Raw genomic sequence first — 17025 nt, 5'->3', positions numbered from 1 at the left:
ATGCTCCTGGCTTCACCAAGCAAAGCAGCAACCAAACACCTGACCAAGCATTCAGCAGCCCAGGTCCCCTACTTGCCCTGGCACACAGGGCTAGTGTTGCCTGATCTACTCCACCCTGCAGATTCTGAAACAATGAAGAAGACTTGGTACAGACGTGATCATCACAGGGTCTGCACAGATCTAAGTATTCTGCCTTCCACAAAACAGGTAGGATCACGCCCACATTACTAGGAAAAGGAAACCAATAAACAAGGTAATGTTGCCCTTTATTGACATGAAACATGCTACCTAAGGCAAGGAGCATTCCTGTGAACAAGTACAAAGGTCCAACCTGCAATTTCAAAGGGTTATGCCTAATGTTACACTAGAGGAAAAGCTCAAGAAGTGTCATTGTTACACTAGTCCTTACACAACTTCTAGCAAAACAACTAGTACAAGCAACACCGAGCCTAATGAAGTCGTAATACACTGCGCAATGGCTTATGGAATGACAGCTTGAGGAAGCAAAACTTTGGATTTGACAGTTGTGCAGGGATTAAAAACACTGTTTCTGCAAGTGGTAGAAGCTTTGTGCTAGTAAAACGACACCACGGCATACAACCCAAAATTTTAAAGTACTAACAACTAGTAAAAGCAGACTCACCTAAATACATTATTAAAATAATATTCTGTGTGAATCTTACCTGAAGAATGTATCCTGAAGTTGATGCGGCATAGTTGCAAAATCAAATGCACAATAGGATTGGGGAAGGAACACTTGCATGTTTTTTCGTATTTCCACAGGAGGGTTTGTCATAATGGGTGCAGCACTGCCAAAAAATGGATATGAGTACCTATAGAGGAAAAAATAAATAAACCAAATGATATGATAATAGTTTGAAGCAAATGTAAATGTTATTTACTCACCCACAAGAGAAGAACATGGTACCATCCAAGTACAGTAACGTTGGTTGGACTCACCACTTTAAACTTAAGTTCACCACTTAAGATTCAGGTGAACGTGACATTTTTTACATGGCAAAACCAAACCCATCCCCTCTCTTTCAAGGAACTATGATCTGAAACATCTGTACCTTAGCATACAATTCACAGGAAACCCAGCATCCAGATTATGGACCGTTCTTAAGTCTATTGAGAAGCAGAAATGATGGGATGCAGCTGGAACAGCTATTTTTTGCCCTGTAGTAGATTGAGAGGTACTGACACGTTGAATTTCTGAAGGAGGTACTTGGGTGTGCAAGGCTGCAAAACAAACAGTGATTATTAATTTTTTTACAATTAGATTTAGCTTTTGTTCCAATTAATACCATGTACAAGAGGGTTTTCCTCCTACTTTATAGCTCTTGTTATACAGTTCTAACAATTGTGAGTAAGTACCCATGCTTTTGAAAGGATTTAATTTTTCTTTTCTAAAACCAGATTCTGAACTAGCCTTCCATCATAGCCTATTACTGTGGACATCTTGAAGATAAACCACATGATGGAGGCTGATCTACATGGGCAACCTAGGTCTCCACATTCCAAGAAGTCTTTACACATTGGTGGAATCATGTAAAGTGGGCTGAAATGGAAGGTTACGTTCCTGTATTCTGTTCACATAGAATAAAGTAGTGATCCTTGCAAATTTATTTTAAGACAAGTATCTGTGCAGTCTTTCAACAGCAGCCCCAAACCAGACATTTTCTCAAATTTTAAATGATAAAGCAGCCTACAGTTCACTGGTGGACCACAGAACACCTGCTCACTCTTTCTATTTAATGGAGATTTCAGAATAGTTTAAGTTGGCTTAGAGCACTGTCGTCTATTTCCTTCCATCAGGATATGATGTCATCATAAAATATGATATATGACAAGGATATCTTGATGGCAGAGATCACAGTTGTAAACTTACAGTTATGAAAGTTATTATCAATGCAGCTTCTACCTTTTTTCTCTGGCTTTGGGTTCTTGTCATACTGAAGACTTTCCACTTCACTTTCTGTTGCATCCTCTTTTACGGGAGGCGAATGGCGAGTTTGAGGTAGTGCATTACGGGAACTGGGTTCAGGACTTCCTTCTTCATCTTTTGTTGGACACAAAGCTCTTTTCACATTTGCAGATTCAGCCTTCGAATCTAACTGGATAACAGGCTGAACAAAATGCAGAGTCCAATTAAAAATGTAAACTTCATGTTCATAGTCACATAACTGCAAGAATTTCCAAACTAATTATTTACATTTTTTATTATACTTAGACATTGTAAGCTTCGGCTATGGGGCGGTATATAAATGTAATAAATAAATAAAAAATAAAATGAAGACGAAATGAGCTGTACCTGAGAAACTTTGGAATCTTTTTGTAGAGATATCGATACCCCAACGGTGGGTGCCATATCCAAAGGCACTGGTGGCAGTTTTTGTCGGGCCCTATTAGGAGGGACAAGAATGAATGCTCCTTCAATAGCTACCGGGTGTCGATGGATTTCCACATTTCCTTTCTTCAGCAAACCAGTTAGAAGTATTTCCGTGCTTCCAAGAGACTGGTCACCACAGCAAAGATGGATCTATTTTTCAAAATTGTATAACGAAAATAATTGAGCTATACAACCATATTGAGTATATTCTACCTCACAATTTACACCAAACCAATCACATCCAATGGAAACATTAAGTTCTTAAAAAAAATTGTAATTGATCTCAGATTAACTACTTAAGCAACCATATCTCCTCTTAGGAGGTTATACAGAGATTCTAATCTCCCCCAGACTACCTTATCCTTCAAAGACCTTAATTCCCCAAGACAAAACTTGGCAGTAGGCTCCAACTGGTCATGTTACAGTACATGATAAGCCACAATTCACAAGGCAGAGAGGAAGAGGAAAGACTTAGAAAGTCACTGTGATGCTACGACATCCAGAACTTTGAAGCGTACTACAGTGTGCACAACCATTCACTGCAGTGGCAACTCTGCACAGAAACCAGCATAAGCACAAAGGAGTGCTGCCTGCCATGGAGGGTTATAGGGAAGCTGTTGTGCCCTGACTATGCATGAGTCTGCCAGACCAGAACGCTGGTTTTTCAGGTCAAAAACTTAGCATACATGCAATTGTGATTAGCTACCTGCCATGGTGGGAAGCTCAGTCCAAACATTAATGAAACATACTTTTCTGTCCAGTTCATAAAAATGAAAGAGCATTAACTTGTGATAGTAAAATCCATTACTTGGTTTGCCACTGATCCCTTCCTTTAAGGAGTCCCATGGAATTTGCAGAGAACTAAGGGAAGGGTGAAGCATTTATTTTTGTGCTGGACTTTTGAAGGCAATTTCCAAAAGCCCCATGGGAAAAGAAAGAAACCATCCCTCATGCTCACCCTAGGTCTCTGGAGAAAAGAGATTGTTTCTTTCCCTAATGTTAGGATTTTGCAGGAGACAGAAATAGAGATTTGAAGGCCTGGAAACAAACCAGAAAAATAAAAAACAATAAAAAATGGAGTTTTTTCCATTTCCCCCTGAAGCCTTTGTTGTTGTTGTTTTCCGAAAAATTGGAAAAAATGAAAAAAAATGAAGAAAAAATGGATTATGGAATGTTTAAGACAAGATGTTCATACATTTACTTCTCCAAATGATGTCTAAAAACTATGTACAGTATCAGATTACTACAATTTCTGTGCACCGAGGACAAGCAAGTCCTAGGTTGCAAACTGAAACTACAACTCTCAAATGCAAGAGCAAGATGTATTTCTGCCTCTAGGGGGCACTGCCATTGAAGCAGAGACTGATACTGATAGTTTATTTATTTATTACATTTCTATACTGCCGATAGTGGAAATCTACCACTATTAGATTTCCTGATCTAATAGTGAAACCTATAGATCAGGAAATGAGTCTGATTAAATTTCTGACATATTCATTGAATCTTGGTCTCCCCTTTTTCTCAGTTCTTTTTATGAGAATGGGTGCTTTATGTCTGCTTGACACTGTGGAGGACTAATGGAGACACAATTATTTTTTTTTGTAACTAATGTTGATGGTTTTTTTTGTTTTTGTATTGTTTTTTGCCTTCACCTCATAAACTAGCAAAACCTTACAGTTTAAGTGTTCCTTACAGCTCAGGAGCTTGTAGCTCCATTTGTTACAAAAACTAAAATTTTAAAAAATTCAATTCAATTTGTAACAATTGCTTGAATACACTGTACTTCTAATATTCCAAATGTGATAATTTTATACCAAAACCAACTTGTACATAATTACATTTTATGGTACATAATTACATTTTATGTTCCTAAAGTAACAAAGTGACTTTCAATCTGTAAAAAGTGCTAATATTGCATTCCCCACCCCGCCCCACACATTTTTCTCAAAAGATTCTGGTTTCCTGAAACCCCCTGGAAAAAAATGGGGTTTTTCCATGGTTTCAAAATTTCTGGACATTTTACATCTCTAGACAGAAAGAGCAAGGTACTGCTTGCACTTTCTGCAAAAGCACAGTTTGCATGATGGAAGCTCCAACTCAAAGCAAACACACCTCTCCTTTCTTCCCTGTTCTCAAGGGAGAAAAACAGGTGTTTGAGCTTGTGGCAAAGCACAATTAACATCTCCATGCTGCCTCCTGTAAAAACCAAGCAGAAAGGGAAAGAGATTACCCCTTGTTTCCTCCACAGAGAAGAAAGGGTGCGTGGTTTCTCTCTATCCTCACTGGAGTTTTGGAAGACAATGCATTAAGGTCCTGCTGGTGTGTTTTGTGTGTGTGTTTTACAAAGCTCAACATGCAGGAAAGAAAGCACTTTCCCACTCCTCCCTGAATAACCAGAGAGGAAAGAAGGGATAGTTTCCTACAAACAGGGCTTTTGGAGGAAGCATGGGAGACCACCAAATTGGAAAACAGCACTTGCCTACAGCAAGGAGGTAAGTGATTTACTTAGGCCTGGCTGCAACCTTTATGTATGAAGGCAGCATTAAGTAGGTCTTAAATCTTTGAACACTCATGGCCAGTTGCTACCAAATTCTTAAATACATTCTTGCTACTAGTACACTGAATTCTTATTATTTTCTCATAGTGTATAAAGGATGTATTTTGGACTTAGAAAGCAGTCCCAGACATCAGAACAAAATAGAACAAAAGCTTCATTTACAATAGAAGAGAAGTAGCTGTTTACCTGCAACTTTGAGTGAGCCAAAAAATAAGCTCTAAGAACTTCGATGCTGCTGCGTATTCTCACAGATGCTCTCTCCGGCTCAAAGTTTGGGTGCATCAAGTCAGTGAATGGTTCATTGGTAACATCATTGCCCAGTAGTGAATAGTAGAAGAAGAATTCAGGCTTGTGTTCCGGTAGTTTCATTGTGGTAGGTATTAGCTATTATAAACAAAGAGAGAAAAAAGCTACAAGTCCTCAAAACTGCTCATTGGAAATTAAGAATATTCACCTGCATATACGACATTACATTTTTTCAATATTCCAACCAGTCTATTGAAGAATTTTGCAGGTAACATCGGGAACAATAGAAACTAGTGAATCCAGAGCTCAAGGTTCAATAGGTGCCCCACTCATTTTTCCAAGCTGCCCCCATCATTAGTGCAACATTATTACTTTGAGGTCTATTTTTAACTTGCCCCACCATAAATGTCTACTCAAAATATAGAATCAGAGCTTTGCAAAGAGCCACCAAGACATTAAATGCAACCTCCTGAGACAAGACCCAGGATAAAATCCAATATAATTTGATTAGACCCATTGAAATAAATGGGATTTAAGTTAGTCATGACTAACTAAAATTCCATTCATTTCAATGGGTCCAGTCTAAGTAGGACTTAAGCTGGATTTTAACCAGTTTTCTACATGTCAGCCATCTGGAATCTGTAAGCACCACCAGAACTCAGCACTTAGGCCAACCAAATAGCAGTATCAAGGTGAAGCAGCGTTGTTACCTGTTCTAACTGCGTAGCAAATGCAACAGTAACAGACAAAACAAAATAGTCTCTGCAATATTCTACTGGTCCAATTTGATGATATCCTTCTTCTTCATTCAGAACTGCTACAAGATTTTTGGGATCCAACCCAGGAAGCTGAAGAGGTACTTTGAAAAGAAATTGAAGGACTTCAATTATGTTCTGGAATAAACCAGCAAATAAGAATTTCATAGACCACCATGGAGAAATTTCTAAAAATATCTTGAGGTAAAATTCACATAAGGTCATTAAGAAATCCTATTAATGCTGGGCTTGTACGGCCCTCGGTAAACCTAATGTCAAAATAGACAACATCATCTACTAGTATTATACATCAAAGAAACTGAAATACTCACGGCAAACAGAAAACAACTATATAAACCTGCTACAAGTTCACAGTATAATTCTTTATTGATCTTAACCTTGTGCTATTGATGGCTTGTATCCAAAGTTAATCCTACTTAGAGTAGACCCATTGAAATCCATGGGACTTGTTTGACTAGCATTGGATACAACAACATATTATTATTATTAATTCCAAAAATCCACCCTTTTAACCTAAATTCATTTTCATAATGATATATCACTTTACAGAAGTGGAGTAAATAATAGGCATTATCTAATGCATAGTTGAGGTGATCCCTAAAATCAAACTGTTTAATTAGCTGAAGTTCTTTAACATCTGCTTCTTCTATAAGCCAGCAAGAAATTTCAGTAAAGTATCAGCAGCACAACAGTTCTGTGGAAGATCGAAAAATGTTCATCTATAGAAACTGAACTTATACCACCCATGCTCAAAGACAGTGGCCTAACACCTGTGCTTATTACTTGATTTTATTATATTACACAAAGTTGTCCACAATCCCAAATGGCTGAACACAGATCGCAAAGAAGAACAAGGCTACGAAGCACAGGGATGAAAAGAAAACTCACCATTTGCAACACTCCACTGAGGTTGTACTTTACTAATCTTGACAACAGAATTTAAACAAGCTTTAGGATAGAGAGAATCATATGAAAAATAAAAGGGAAAGATGAACACTTAATATAAAGTAAAGCTTTAAAATGGTAATTGCATTATTATTATTGTGTGTGTGTGTGTGTGTGTGCGTGTGTGTGTGTGAGCACGCATGCTGCCTTTCAGTGGCAAGGATTGATGACTTTATTTAGGAAAACCAAAAAAAGATTATAAACATATAAGCAGAGAGAAAAGAAAAACATGAAAGAAAGATATAACAGAGAAAAAACATGCATGGGTTACATGATCTCAAAGCGTACTACTCAAGAACGTTATAAACAATACCCCTTTTTTAATAAATCAGTTGGTTTGAGGTCTACAACATTTCATCATGCCGTATGTTGGTGTTTACATAAAGGAATAGACCAGTTCCTTATAAACTACTCCAATACAGGAAGTGCCATTAAGATCATGATTATAAGGTGGATGGGATGTTTTGAACTTGAATATTCAAATGTTATTAATCCTGAAACTTTAAGAAATAACAGGCTAAACATTTGAACATACTGCTTATAGAGTAAAAAATGTAGCTCTACAAAAAACTTACTTAGGGTGAGCAAAGATGACATCAATTTCTGAAAATACCAAGTGGATTATAAAGAGTCAGAAGTCAATAGTCAAACTCCTCAGGGACAGAATTCACGCTTGTATGAGCTACACTGTGTTTTCATTTTAATACCCCAAGTTCCACCAACTGGAATCAGGTGCATGGGGGCAGACATACACTTATACATAAGGAAGACAGTGCCTCTGGGAATCCAGTGCCCAGGAATTCATTTTCAAAACTAAAACTATTTGCATTTTTGATAAACAGGAATACTAGAATAGAGAAAACAGATTGTAAACAATTTGTATAGTGATTTTGATAATGATCAAGGATACTTCAGGAGTGTCATGGACTTGCCATAGCTCAAATAATTCCGGCCAATTTCTAGGACTTTGGTGAAGCTTTTGTTATACTACTAACCTGTTACATCTCTGGGGGGTGCTTCCTTTGCTTTAAACCCATCCACGGATGCTTTGGTATCAGTTTCTAACATCAGGCTTAGTTGTAATTCAGATTTAAATTTTGTGTATCTATTGCTGAGTAAAGGATACCATTTTGGTGGCTGCAGAGTTGTTTAAAACAAGACGTTGGGGAAAAACACTTAAAATGATAAATATCCAGTATAGTAATCATGTAAAATGTAGCTAAACTGGAAAGAAATTTTAAAAGTCCTTAAACTTAAAATTAGCAGTATGACAAATGAGTAGTAGTGGTCATACCATCAACACTACTACAATAAAATGACCTCAAATGTATATAGGTAGCTTTAAACTATTTTACCTATAGGCAAGTTTTTCTTTAATTTCTCCAAACCAAGGAGGATTTAAAAAACACCCACCCCACCAGACTTTAGCCATAATCCAGAGAGCCATGAGAACAGATGTAACATTCCCTTCCCTTGCTGGATAGATAAGCAGTGGAGAGCACGACTGCACTGAATTCAGCCCCTGCTCCAAGAGCACATTAACAAGTGCACTTGTTAATGTGCACTTGTGCATGTCTAGATCAGGATTGGAAGTATTCTCATTCAACTTGTGTTTCCATCTATTCCTGGAAAAATGAGAGCAGATTATCTCTCACTGGATAGCACTGACATGTAGCACTAGGCCTTAAAAAAAAAGTTAAGAAAAGTTGTCAATCAACATTGCTCCAGAAAACACACACATTTATTACATATGTTCTAAATAGTTGATAAGTTTATGCTTTGTATTTAAGCCTTCTAGAAAGGACAAAGGAAAATCCGTCAAATCACTTTAACGAACAGCAGCAAGAAAATACTGCCACTAACCTTCACTGTAGCAGATAATCATCTTAACAGGCAGGTCAAACTCTCTATCAGTTCATGCAGTGACAAAGATCCGATTGCATACTTCCTTTTCTCCTACCCCATATTCTGCACCAAGACTACATGGCAGCAGCTACACACAATAGCATGTACACAAGATCTTGCTCTGCTTTGAGTTCATAAATATACAGAGATACAAAGGTGCACAATCACAACCACAATCACAAATGTCAAATCATTTATTATGGGATTTTTTTCTGCAAATTAAAAACCTAACTGTTTAGGATGATTAGTAAGAACATCCAGAAAACCACAATTTTTTAACATTTGTATAAGCATATGTCACTATACCTATGCAATCCTATACATGTCCATTCAGAAGTAAGTATCACTGAATTCAACAGGACTGACTCCCAGGAAAGTGGGTATAGGATTGCAGCCTAATGTTCTCATGGATCTTGAGATTGGGGCCAAAGTCTTACCTTACTAGGTGTCTTTTTTGGTCTACTTATGAAGAATTTAAAGCATTCTTAATGCCTGGCGAGAAAAATCGAAATGTATGGCAAGTTCTCACAGGCATTTTAATTGTTTGCTAAAAACAAAAACAAAAAACCACATCTATGAAAATATGGACAACAGAAATATTACAAAGGAAGGTGGATATGGTGAATGGTTTCTCGTAAGTAGAGGAGCGGGAATGGTGCAAGCTAAAGAGGGGAGATATCTGAAAACATTACAAGCTATATGACATTCATCCCTGCTTAATTTTGGGTATAAAGAGTAATATAAGGGACAGGAACTTTACCATCAAGCTAAGGTTAGTATGAAAATCTACACTATCTTTTCTGATGCAGGTATAATTGATATTTTATATCACATGGTCTAACTTGGATGAAGGCAAACCGCAATCCAAAAACATGAACAAATTAGACTAAAGAACATAAATATGAAGGGGAAGACTTGTCGCTGTCTGAATCATGTAATTAACAGAATCATTTATAGCACAATTTTGGTAAACCAATCATAAACATTTTGCACCAATTTACAAAGCACAACCATCATTTCAGCCATTAAGTTGGAGCCATAGTTTCAATAGTGTGTTATATTCATTTCTTAGACAGAAAATCTTTAGATTGGGCAAGAAATAGCAAGATTTTATGTACGTCTATGTTATCTCACTAATCTCTAGACCCACATATAAGAGTTTCATATCATACCCTTTTTGCTGATTAGATAAACTAAAGTCCAATTTTCACTGAAGAGGTTAAACGATGGCAGGGCTATACTAGTTCATAATTCCTTCTGCTTACAATATTTTTTTACCACACAGAAAACCAAGTGCTAGGGAGAAAAGTCTTAGTCTAACCTCCTTCTTTCAACATGACAGGGTGTGTTTTTTCTCTCCAAGTGATTTGGACTTTCACCTGCAGTTTGAAATGGTACAGCCGAAATGCAGATTTACTAGCACAGTCAGAAATTAGGACTATAAATCTGCCATTCAGTACATAATCCATATCAAAATAATTTAATTTTGGATATATGATAGGGATCACATGAATTATGACAAGAATAAGCAGAGTTATAAATAATACCTGCTTCTTCTCTTGAGCAGTTCTTAAATCTAGTACAATGTAACCTACAGTCTCTTTGGCTGCAGATAAAGAATCCAAAGCAAAGCACTGTAACTTGATAGGTGTACGCTGTAATCTGCAAGAAAATAAAAATGCAATGCAATAAAAATTATGATTTATAAGTATGTATATCAGCTTTGGTTCCCCAGTGATATAAACTTCATTTCCATATGTCTTAAAAATTAACAGTAAATTTTGAACAAGGCAAGGATTGATAAAATTAGTTTAAAGTTCTTTATAGATTCTCAAAAGTACTTCCTCATGAGAATGAGGAAAGCTGACCAGTTTATACTCAAATCTCACACCTATGAAAATTTTTAATCTCTTGGGCTCTAGGTAAATTATCATAGTTAAATATAGTCAAGATAAAACCCATTTGCTGAAGTGAACAGACACATAGCAAGAAAAGCTGCTCTTTTCAATGACGACCTGAACTTTCACACCTAATCTCTACCTATAAAGCGGAAAGTATGTGTGTGTCATGTATGTCCTAAAATGTCTACCCACTTCCACATATGGTACTGCCTTAATGCTGTTCACCCAGACAGGTCTTCGTGTACATGGATCAGAAAAAATATAGAAAAACGTGAATTTTGGGGGTTTAAGTATTTTTAAAGAATTTAATAAAAACCTTTATGCCTACAACTCCCAGCATGCCTTGGGTGGAACTCACAGCATGCCTTGGGTGGGAGGGCCAGACTTACTGGCCTTTGGCGGCCATTGTAATTCCTAAAGTCAGTCAACCCAATTCCACATACTGTAAAAGGAAACAACCCACATAAATGGGTTGCATCCATTTGTGGTGCCTCCTCCCACCTGCCATGTGTGGTTTTAAAATCATAACTAGGTATGACTATGTTATAAACAGTATTCATGGACCCAAGCAATGCCAGGCATATAAAACTGGGAAGGAAAATATGTGCTTATGCAGCTTTTTCAGTACAGTCTTGATTCAAGTTGTCATAGCTATTATTAGCAAAATTCTACAAACATGAAACAAGCAAACACAATCAACTAATTCAGAAAAATTTGAAAAACTAACCTGTGTTGGTGAAGTGCTTTCCTGTCTAGTTCCCAAGCTAATTCCGTGGCAAATTCAGGTTGATCAGTATGTTCTACAGGGTCTGTGGCTAAATGTTCACCATCAAACTTTGCTTCTACTACAAGTGTATGCTTTGGACGTTTGGGAAAATAACGCCCTGGAAAAGGAGGAAAACATATTGATCAAGAAGCTTCCACATAAAACAGTTGAGAGTCTCATATTAGGACACAATACAATTCCTTACACTGATCACAAGCTCCTAAGCACATTACAGAATATGATTCAAATGCATTTTCCTTCAACTCTGCATTAGAAGACATTACTGTTCAAGGCAAAAGGGAATTTGATTTTTATGGAATCGCAATCACAGAAAAAAAATATTGTGTCTGCAGTGGGCAGCAACACAGAGTGAGAGATCAAGAAACTCAAAGAGACAGTGACTAGGTTATAACCAGGCACAACTTTATTGGCTTCAGGTTACACACAACTTGGTGTGAAATGGGGTGTCTATACAGCCCGTTGTGGCTTTGCAGTTGCACTGCATTGTTTATATGACGTAGCAGCCAATTTGAAGCCATGTCAGGCTCTCCACCCCCTGAAACTCTGCTTTTGTTTCCTCTGCCTGTCACTGGTGGCTTCACTGCAGATTAGGAAAGTGGTCTTGGCTAGGGTTGGTTCACAGTGCAAAATAGGCACAGGAACCAGGGCAGGGTGTGGGCTGAACAAGCCGAGCAATGGCTGCCATAGCTGTATCTGTCATCTCCGGAACTTTCTCCTGATGTTCACGATCGTATCTCGGCATGTCTTTCAGATATCTCAGCTTGGCTGCTTCATCGTCGTTTGAAACTCAATATGGCAAAGACTGAATTGCTCGTTTTTCCTCCTAAACCTTCTCCTCATCTCTCATTCTCTCTTACTGTCAATGATGTTACGCTTACTCCGGTCAAGGAAGCTCGTAGCCTTGGCTTTATATTTGACTCCTCGCTCTCCTTTATTCCTCATATTGAGGCAGTAGCTAAATCTTGTCGATTTTTCCTGTATAATATTGCCAGGATTCGATCATTTTTGTCTGTCTCTTCCGCCAAGACGCTTGTTCATGCACTGGTTATTTCACGGTTGGACTACTGCAACCTTCTTCACTCTGGCCTTCCTTCTTCTCACATCAGTCCGTTGGTTTCTGTTCACCACTCCGCCGCAAAGATCATCTTCTTGGCTCGCCGCTCTGACCATGTTACTCCGCTTCTGAAATCTCTTCATTGGCTTCCAATTCACTTCAGAATCCAATATAAACTTCTCCTGTTAACCTTCAAAGCTTTTCACAGTCTAGCTCCTTCCTATCTCTCCTCTCTCATCTCACACTATTGCCCCGCTCGTGCTCTTCGCTCCTCTGATGCCATGTTTCTCGCCTGCCCAAGGGCCTCTACTTCCCTTGCTCGGCTCCGTCCATTTTCTTCTGCTGCCCCTTACGCCTGGAACGCTCTTCCAGAACATTTGAGAACTACAACTTCAATCGCAGCTTTTAAAGCTCAACTAAAAACTTTTCTTTTTCCTAAAGCTTTTAAAACTTGATGTTGTGCAGACTTTATACTGTTAGTTTTACCCTACCCTGTGCCTGCTTACCCTACCCTGTGCCTGTTTGCATTCTCTTCCCCTCCTTATTGTTTTACTATGATTTTATTAGATTATAAGCCTATGCGGCAGAGTCTTGCTATTTACTGTTTTACTCTGTACAGCACCATGTACGTTGATGGTGCTATATAAATAAATAATAATAATAATATTACAGTCTATGGAACAAAAGTAAGGACAGTTGCAATGACTAACACATCAGTTCAATGAACTATGCGCTGCTACAAGCTTTCAAAGTTGCACAGAGTTCCCCCATTCCTGCTGTCTGACTACAGTGCTGTGATTTTTCCTGTCCGGATAGTCCGCACTTAGTTCTGCAATTTAAGCAAATCAATGCCGCTTCACAGCAGCAATGCCACAGGGTTTACGGGGAATCTGGACTCAAAGTGGCATTGGACACAGACCATGTCATACCATACTGACAGTATCAGCATGACATAGAAATATAATAAATAACAAAGAATCATTATGGGAAGGTTTCCCAGTTCCAAGTCAGTAATGCCGGTAAACAATTTCTCCAGCTCTATCAACCAATGATTTATTTTAGTCCATAGAAAAGCAATGATGTAGGAAGCATCCAGACCAGGCTTTCAATGTATAGGCCAGGAGTGGACCATAGTGAAGAGATTCTCCCTCTGCTCTACCCACAGGCCCCCTGCCCCCATAGAGTTAGGGAACATTTCCTGCAGTGTGGCTAAATTGGCACACAATCTAGGTAGATGCTTCCACCACTCCTTCCTGCACAAAGAGGCCCCTGTCAAAAAGGGGACCCATAAGCAATCTAGTAGTAATGTGCCTTCAAGTAAACTTTGACTTATGGGGACCCTGTGAAACAGCAACCTCCAGTCACATCTGTTGCAAACCACCCTATTCAGATCTTGTAATTTCATGTCCATATCTTCCTTTATGGAGTCAATCCATCTCTTGTTTGGTCTTTCTCTTTTCCTTCTACCTTCTACTTTACCTAGAATTGTCTTTTCTAATGAATCGGTTCTTCTCATTATATATTCAAAGTATGATAGCCTCAGTTTCAGTATTTTTTTCTTTCAGTGAGCAATCTAAGACACCCTTAAGTTACAATATGGCATATACATACATTGGCTGCAATCCTTAATAAATATGCATAGATGTTTATTTTGATGTGTGTGGAAGTAGTTAATGGTAAGTGGGGAACATGAAATGCAAATATAGTACAGAAGTGCAAATATGGTACAGACATTTTCTGTTAGATGCATCAGCGCAGGCTAATTATACGTTGACAGTTTAACTGTATCTATATTTAGCATTTTCACAGATGAATAAAAAGGAGTAAAATTTAGTTAACACTATGCTACTGTTCAAAATATGCCTGTATGGCTGAAGAAGAATGTATTGTACAACATTTTAAAAACAGGTAAGGCTTTATGACAGATAAATGCATAAATCAAACATCTAACCAAAAATCCTTAAAGTCACCTTCTAATCATTTTAAAAGTGTGGATGGTGCATTATCCGGGCTGAGGAGAGGAGAATTCATTTAAAAGTACCTGCTATTGCAAGTACTACAATATGAATTTAGAGTTTACAGCCCCCCCCCTTTTAAGTAGTAACCCTAATTCCAGGGCATCACTGTTCCAGACACTATTTGTTCCATACACTATAACAAAGGTTCTTTACGTTTTGTTCTATCATACAAGAACTGCATCTAAAGGCGGCCTCTTTGAGCATATGCACATAAGACTTTCAAGTGTCTGAGCTCGACCATGCCCATCTCCCACCTATCTGCACCACTGAAAGTGCAGTGTTCTCCTGGGCTCTATCATTCTCCTCTGAAGAGACAGGACACTTCTGTTACACCAGCTCAGTATTAAATTATTGAATGCTGTAAATGAACACTGAATTACAGTATTTACAGCTGTTGATGTTCTCAGTTTGTGCTTCAATTATTAATCCTACCACCTATTTACCTAATCAACCAGAGATGAATAGATAGGATAGGAAAAATAAGCTGTTGCCCCTTGTCCCGCACTGAATCTTATATTGCAAACTCCTTGGGGCAGAAACCTGCTACCCAGAACTCTGCCACTGGAGTGAGAGGTTTGGGGACAAAAGCCTACAATGAAACTGCACCCTTGGAACTGGAAGTCCTAGTGGGTAGCTCAAGTGTGTGCAAGTAAAGTGGGAGGGATGGCAATACTTGCTCCTTCACTAGTGTAAAAGTACACTAGACACACTCATAATACTTCCTTCCTTTACTATTACTGAACACATATTCCAGGGCTGCCTGGCGCTGAAGGTATAACTCTAGTTGAAGATGTTCAATTGATACAAAGTACATAGCACGAGATCTTTCAGCTGAGGCAAGCGTAAAGAAAATCTTCAGCTTCCACAGGCATGTCACATAACTGGAAAACTTCTCTGAGATCGCCCTGCCCGTTCCTATTATTCCCACACAGCAGCAGCAACCATCACCACCACCTCAAAAGACCATCAGGCATTTTATCCTGTGTATGGTAAGGGACATTGGGGGCAGATTTAAGGATCCAGCTCAGCTGAAAAGGAAACCCGCCCCACAATTTATCGAGGAGATATTCACAGATGAGGGTTACCGATGCAATGGTTATTTCATCCATTCCTCATCTTACACACACACAGAGACACCCCGGGCTGCTGGCTGGGTGTTTGTAGGGATCTACCCCATGCATTACCTTCCAGGATAGAAACTACAATCAGGAGCTGGTCAGATTTGGTGCCCATTTTCCAGCCGGGCCACTTATCAGCCCAAGGGGCTACTGGCCTCTGTGCTCTGGAAGACCGCAGGGCTCGCAACATCCGAAACCGCAGCGAGGCTGCCTGTCCGCGTCGGCTCCCAACATGCAATCCAGAGGGCGGCTCCTTCCTCCTGGTCCCGCCGGCCCGGGGCCCTTTCGCGCCTCTGAATCGCTTTCAATCCAGCCGCCGCTTAGCAACCAAGAGGCGTGAAGCTAGAGTATGAAGGGACACAGAGACTAGGGCTACCGAGGGAAGAGCGGCGTTTGTGGAAAGTCGCTTCACTTCCGGGTCTTCAATGCGGCTTCACTGTTCTCAGAGGTATGAGGGGTCAAAAGTGCAACGAGTGTGCAGCAGCGACACCTATGGGAGTGGCGGGGGAAAGAGCTTTCACAGACCTGCAGGACCGCAGGAATTGAAATGAGGAAGCGAATCAAAACAAAACAAAAGCCCTGCGGCAGACGTGTTTGTGGAAGAACGGAGGCCGACTCCGCGCAGGGAGGGCTGAATTACAGTATGAACAGCTGTTGGTGTCCTCAGTTTACGGGCCAACGACTAATCTTACTCCCCGTTTATCTAAGCAACCTGAGATGAATAGAAAAAAAGCGACTGCATACAAACACTAATTCGCAAACAGCTATTGAAGATGAAATGGAGTTTAACAGGATTAAGAAGCAGTAGTGACTTCAGAAGATTACTCTCCACCGTACCCCTCCGTTAAAGACTCCTTCATTCATTCTATTTCTTTCTCTCTTTTCTTTCTTTATTCATTCTATTAAACCACTCAATAACTGAAGTTCTCTGGGGAGTGTACAATAAATTAAAAACATGCAAGGCAAACTTTTTTTAAAAAAACAGCTCAGAATAAGATAAAACCAGCAGCAAAGGATAAAACCATTACAACATCATAAAACCAAATCAAAACTAGCAGCAGAATAAATACTAAAAGCACCGAAATGTGTTATATGGACATATATTACTAGAAATTCAACAGTTCCATGGGTGGGTAGGTGGGTGGGGGGGACGCTTCCTCTGTTTCCCCTGTTCCATTGCTAGCCCCTCAGGAACCTGTTCTATTCTTTTTTCTGCCTCCTGTGTTTTGGTGATTTACTTTGTTCACACCCTTACTTTCAGTGCCATTTGTATGTTAATGATACTCAGCTTACCTCTTTATTCCAAAATGTTTCCCTTCCACTGAT

The 17025-nt window shown here is 39.1% G+C and overlaps 1 protein-coding gene across 1 annotated transcript in view; it reads right to left on the bottom strand.

Moving 5' to 3' along the window:
- Positions 1-15934, bottom strand: part of CEP120 (centrosomal protein 120) — a 41204-nt gene extending 25270 nt beyond the window's left edge. The window contains exons 1-10 of the mRNA XM_063129483.1: positions 15766-15934; positions 11450-11606; positions 10369-10483; positions 7912-8053; positions 5906-6054; positions 5136-5333; positions 2315-2542; positions 1925-2129; positions 1074-1242; positions 684-833 (exon numbers count right to left, since the gene is read on the bottom strand). Coding sequence (XP_062985553.1) covers positions 684-833; positions 1074-1242; positions 1925-2129; positions 2315-2542; positions 5136-5333; positions 5906-6054; positions 7912-8053; positions 10369-10483; positions 11450-11606; positions 15766-15889 — 1637 coding nt within the window. The 5' untranslated portion in view covers positions 15890-15934. The remainder of the gene's footprint in view (positions 1-683; positions 834-1073; positions 1243-1924; positions 2130-2314; positions 2543-5135; positions 5334-5905; positions 6055-7911; positions 8054-10368; positions 10484-11449; positions 11607-15765) is intronic.
- Positions 15935-17025: the final 1091 nt, after the last annotated feature.

This window comes from Elgaria multicarinata, chromosome 6 (genome assembly GCF_023053635.1).
Source record: "Elgaria multicarinata webbii isolate HBS135686 ecotype San Diego chromosome 6, rElgMul1.1.pri, whole genome shotgun sequence".
In the NCBI taxonomy this organism is placed as follows: Eukaryota; Metazoa; Chordata; class Lepidosauria; order Squamata; family Anguidae; genus Elgaria; species Elgaria multicarinata.
This window is presented reverse-complemented; position numbering and strand designations above follow the sequence as displayed.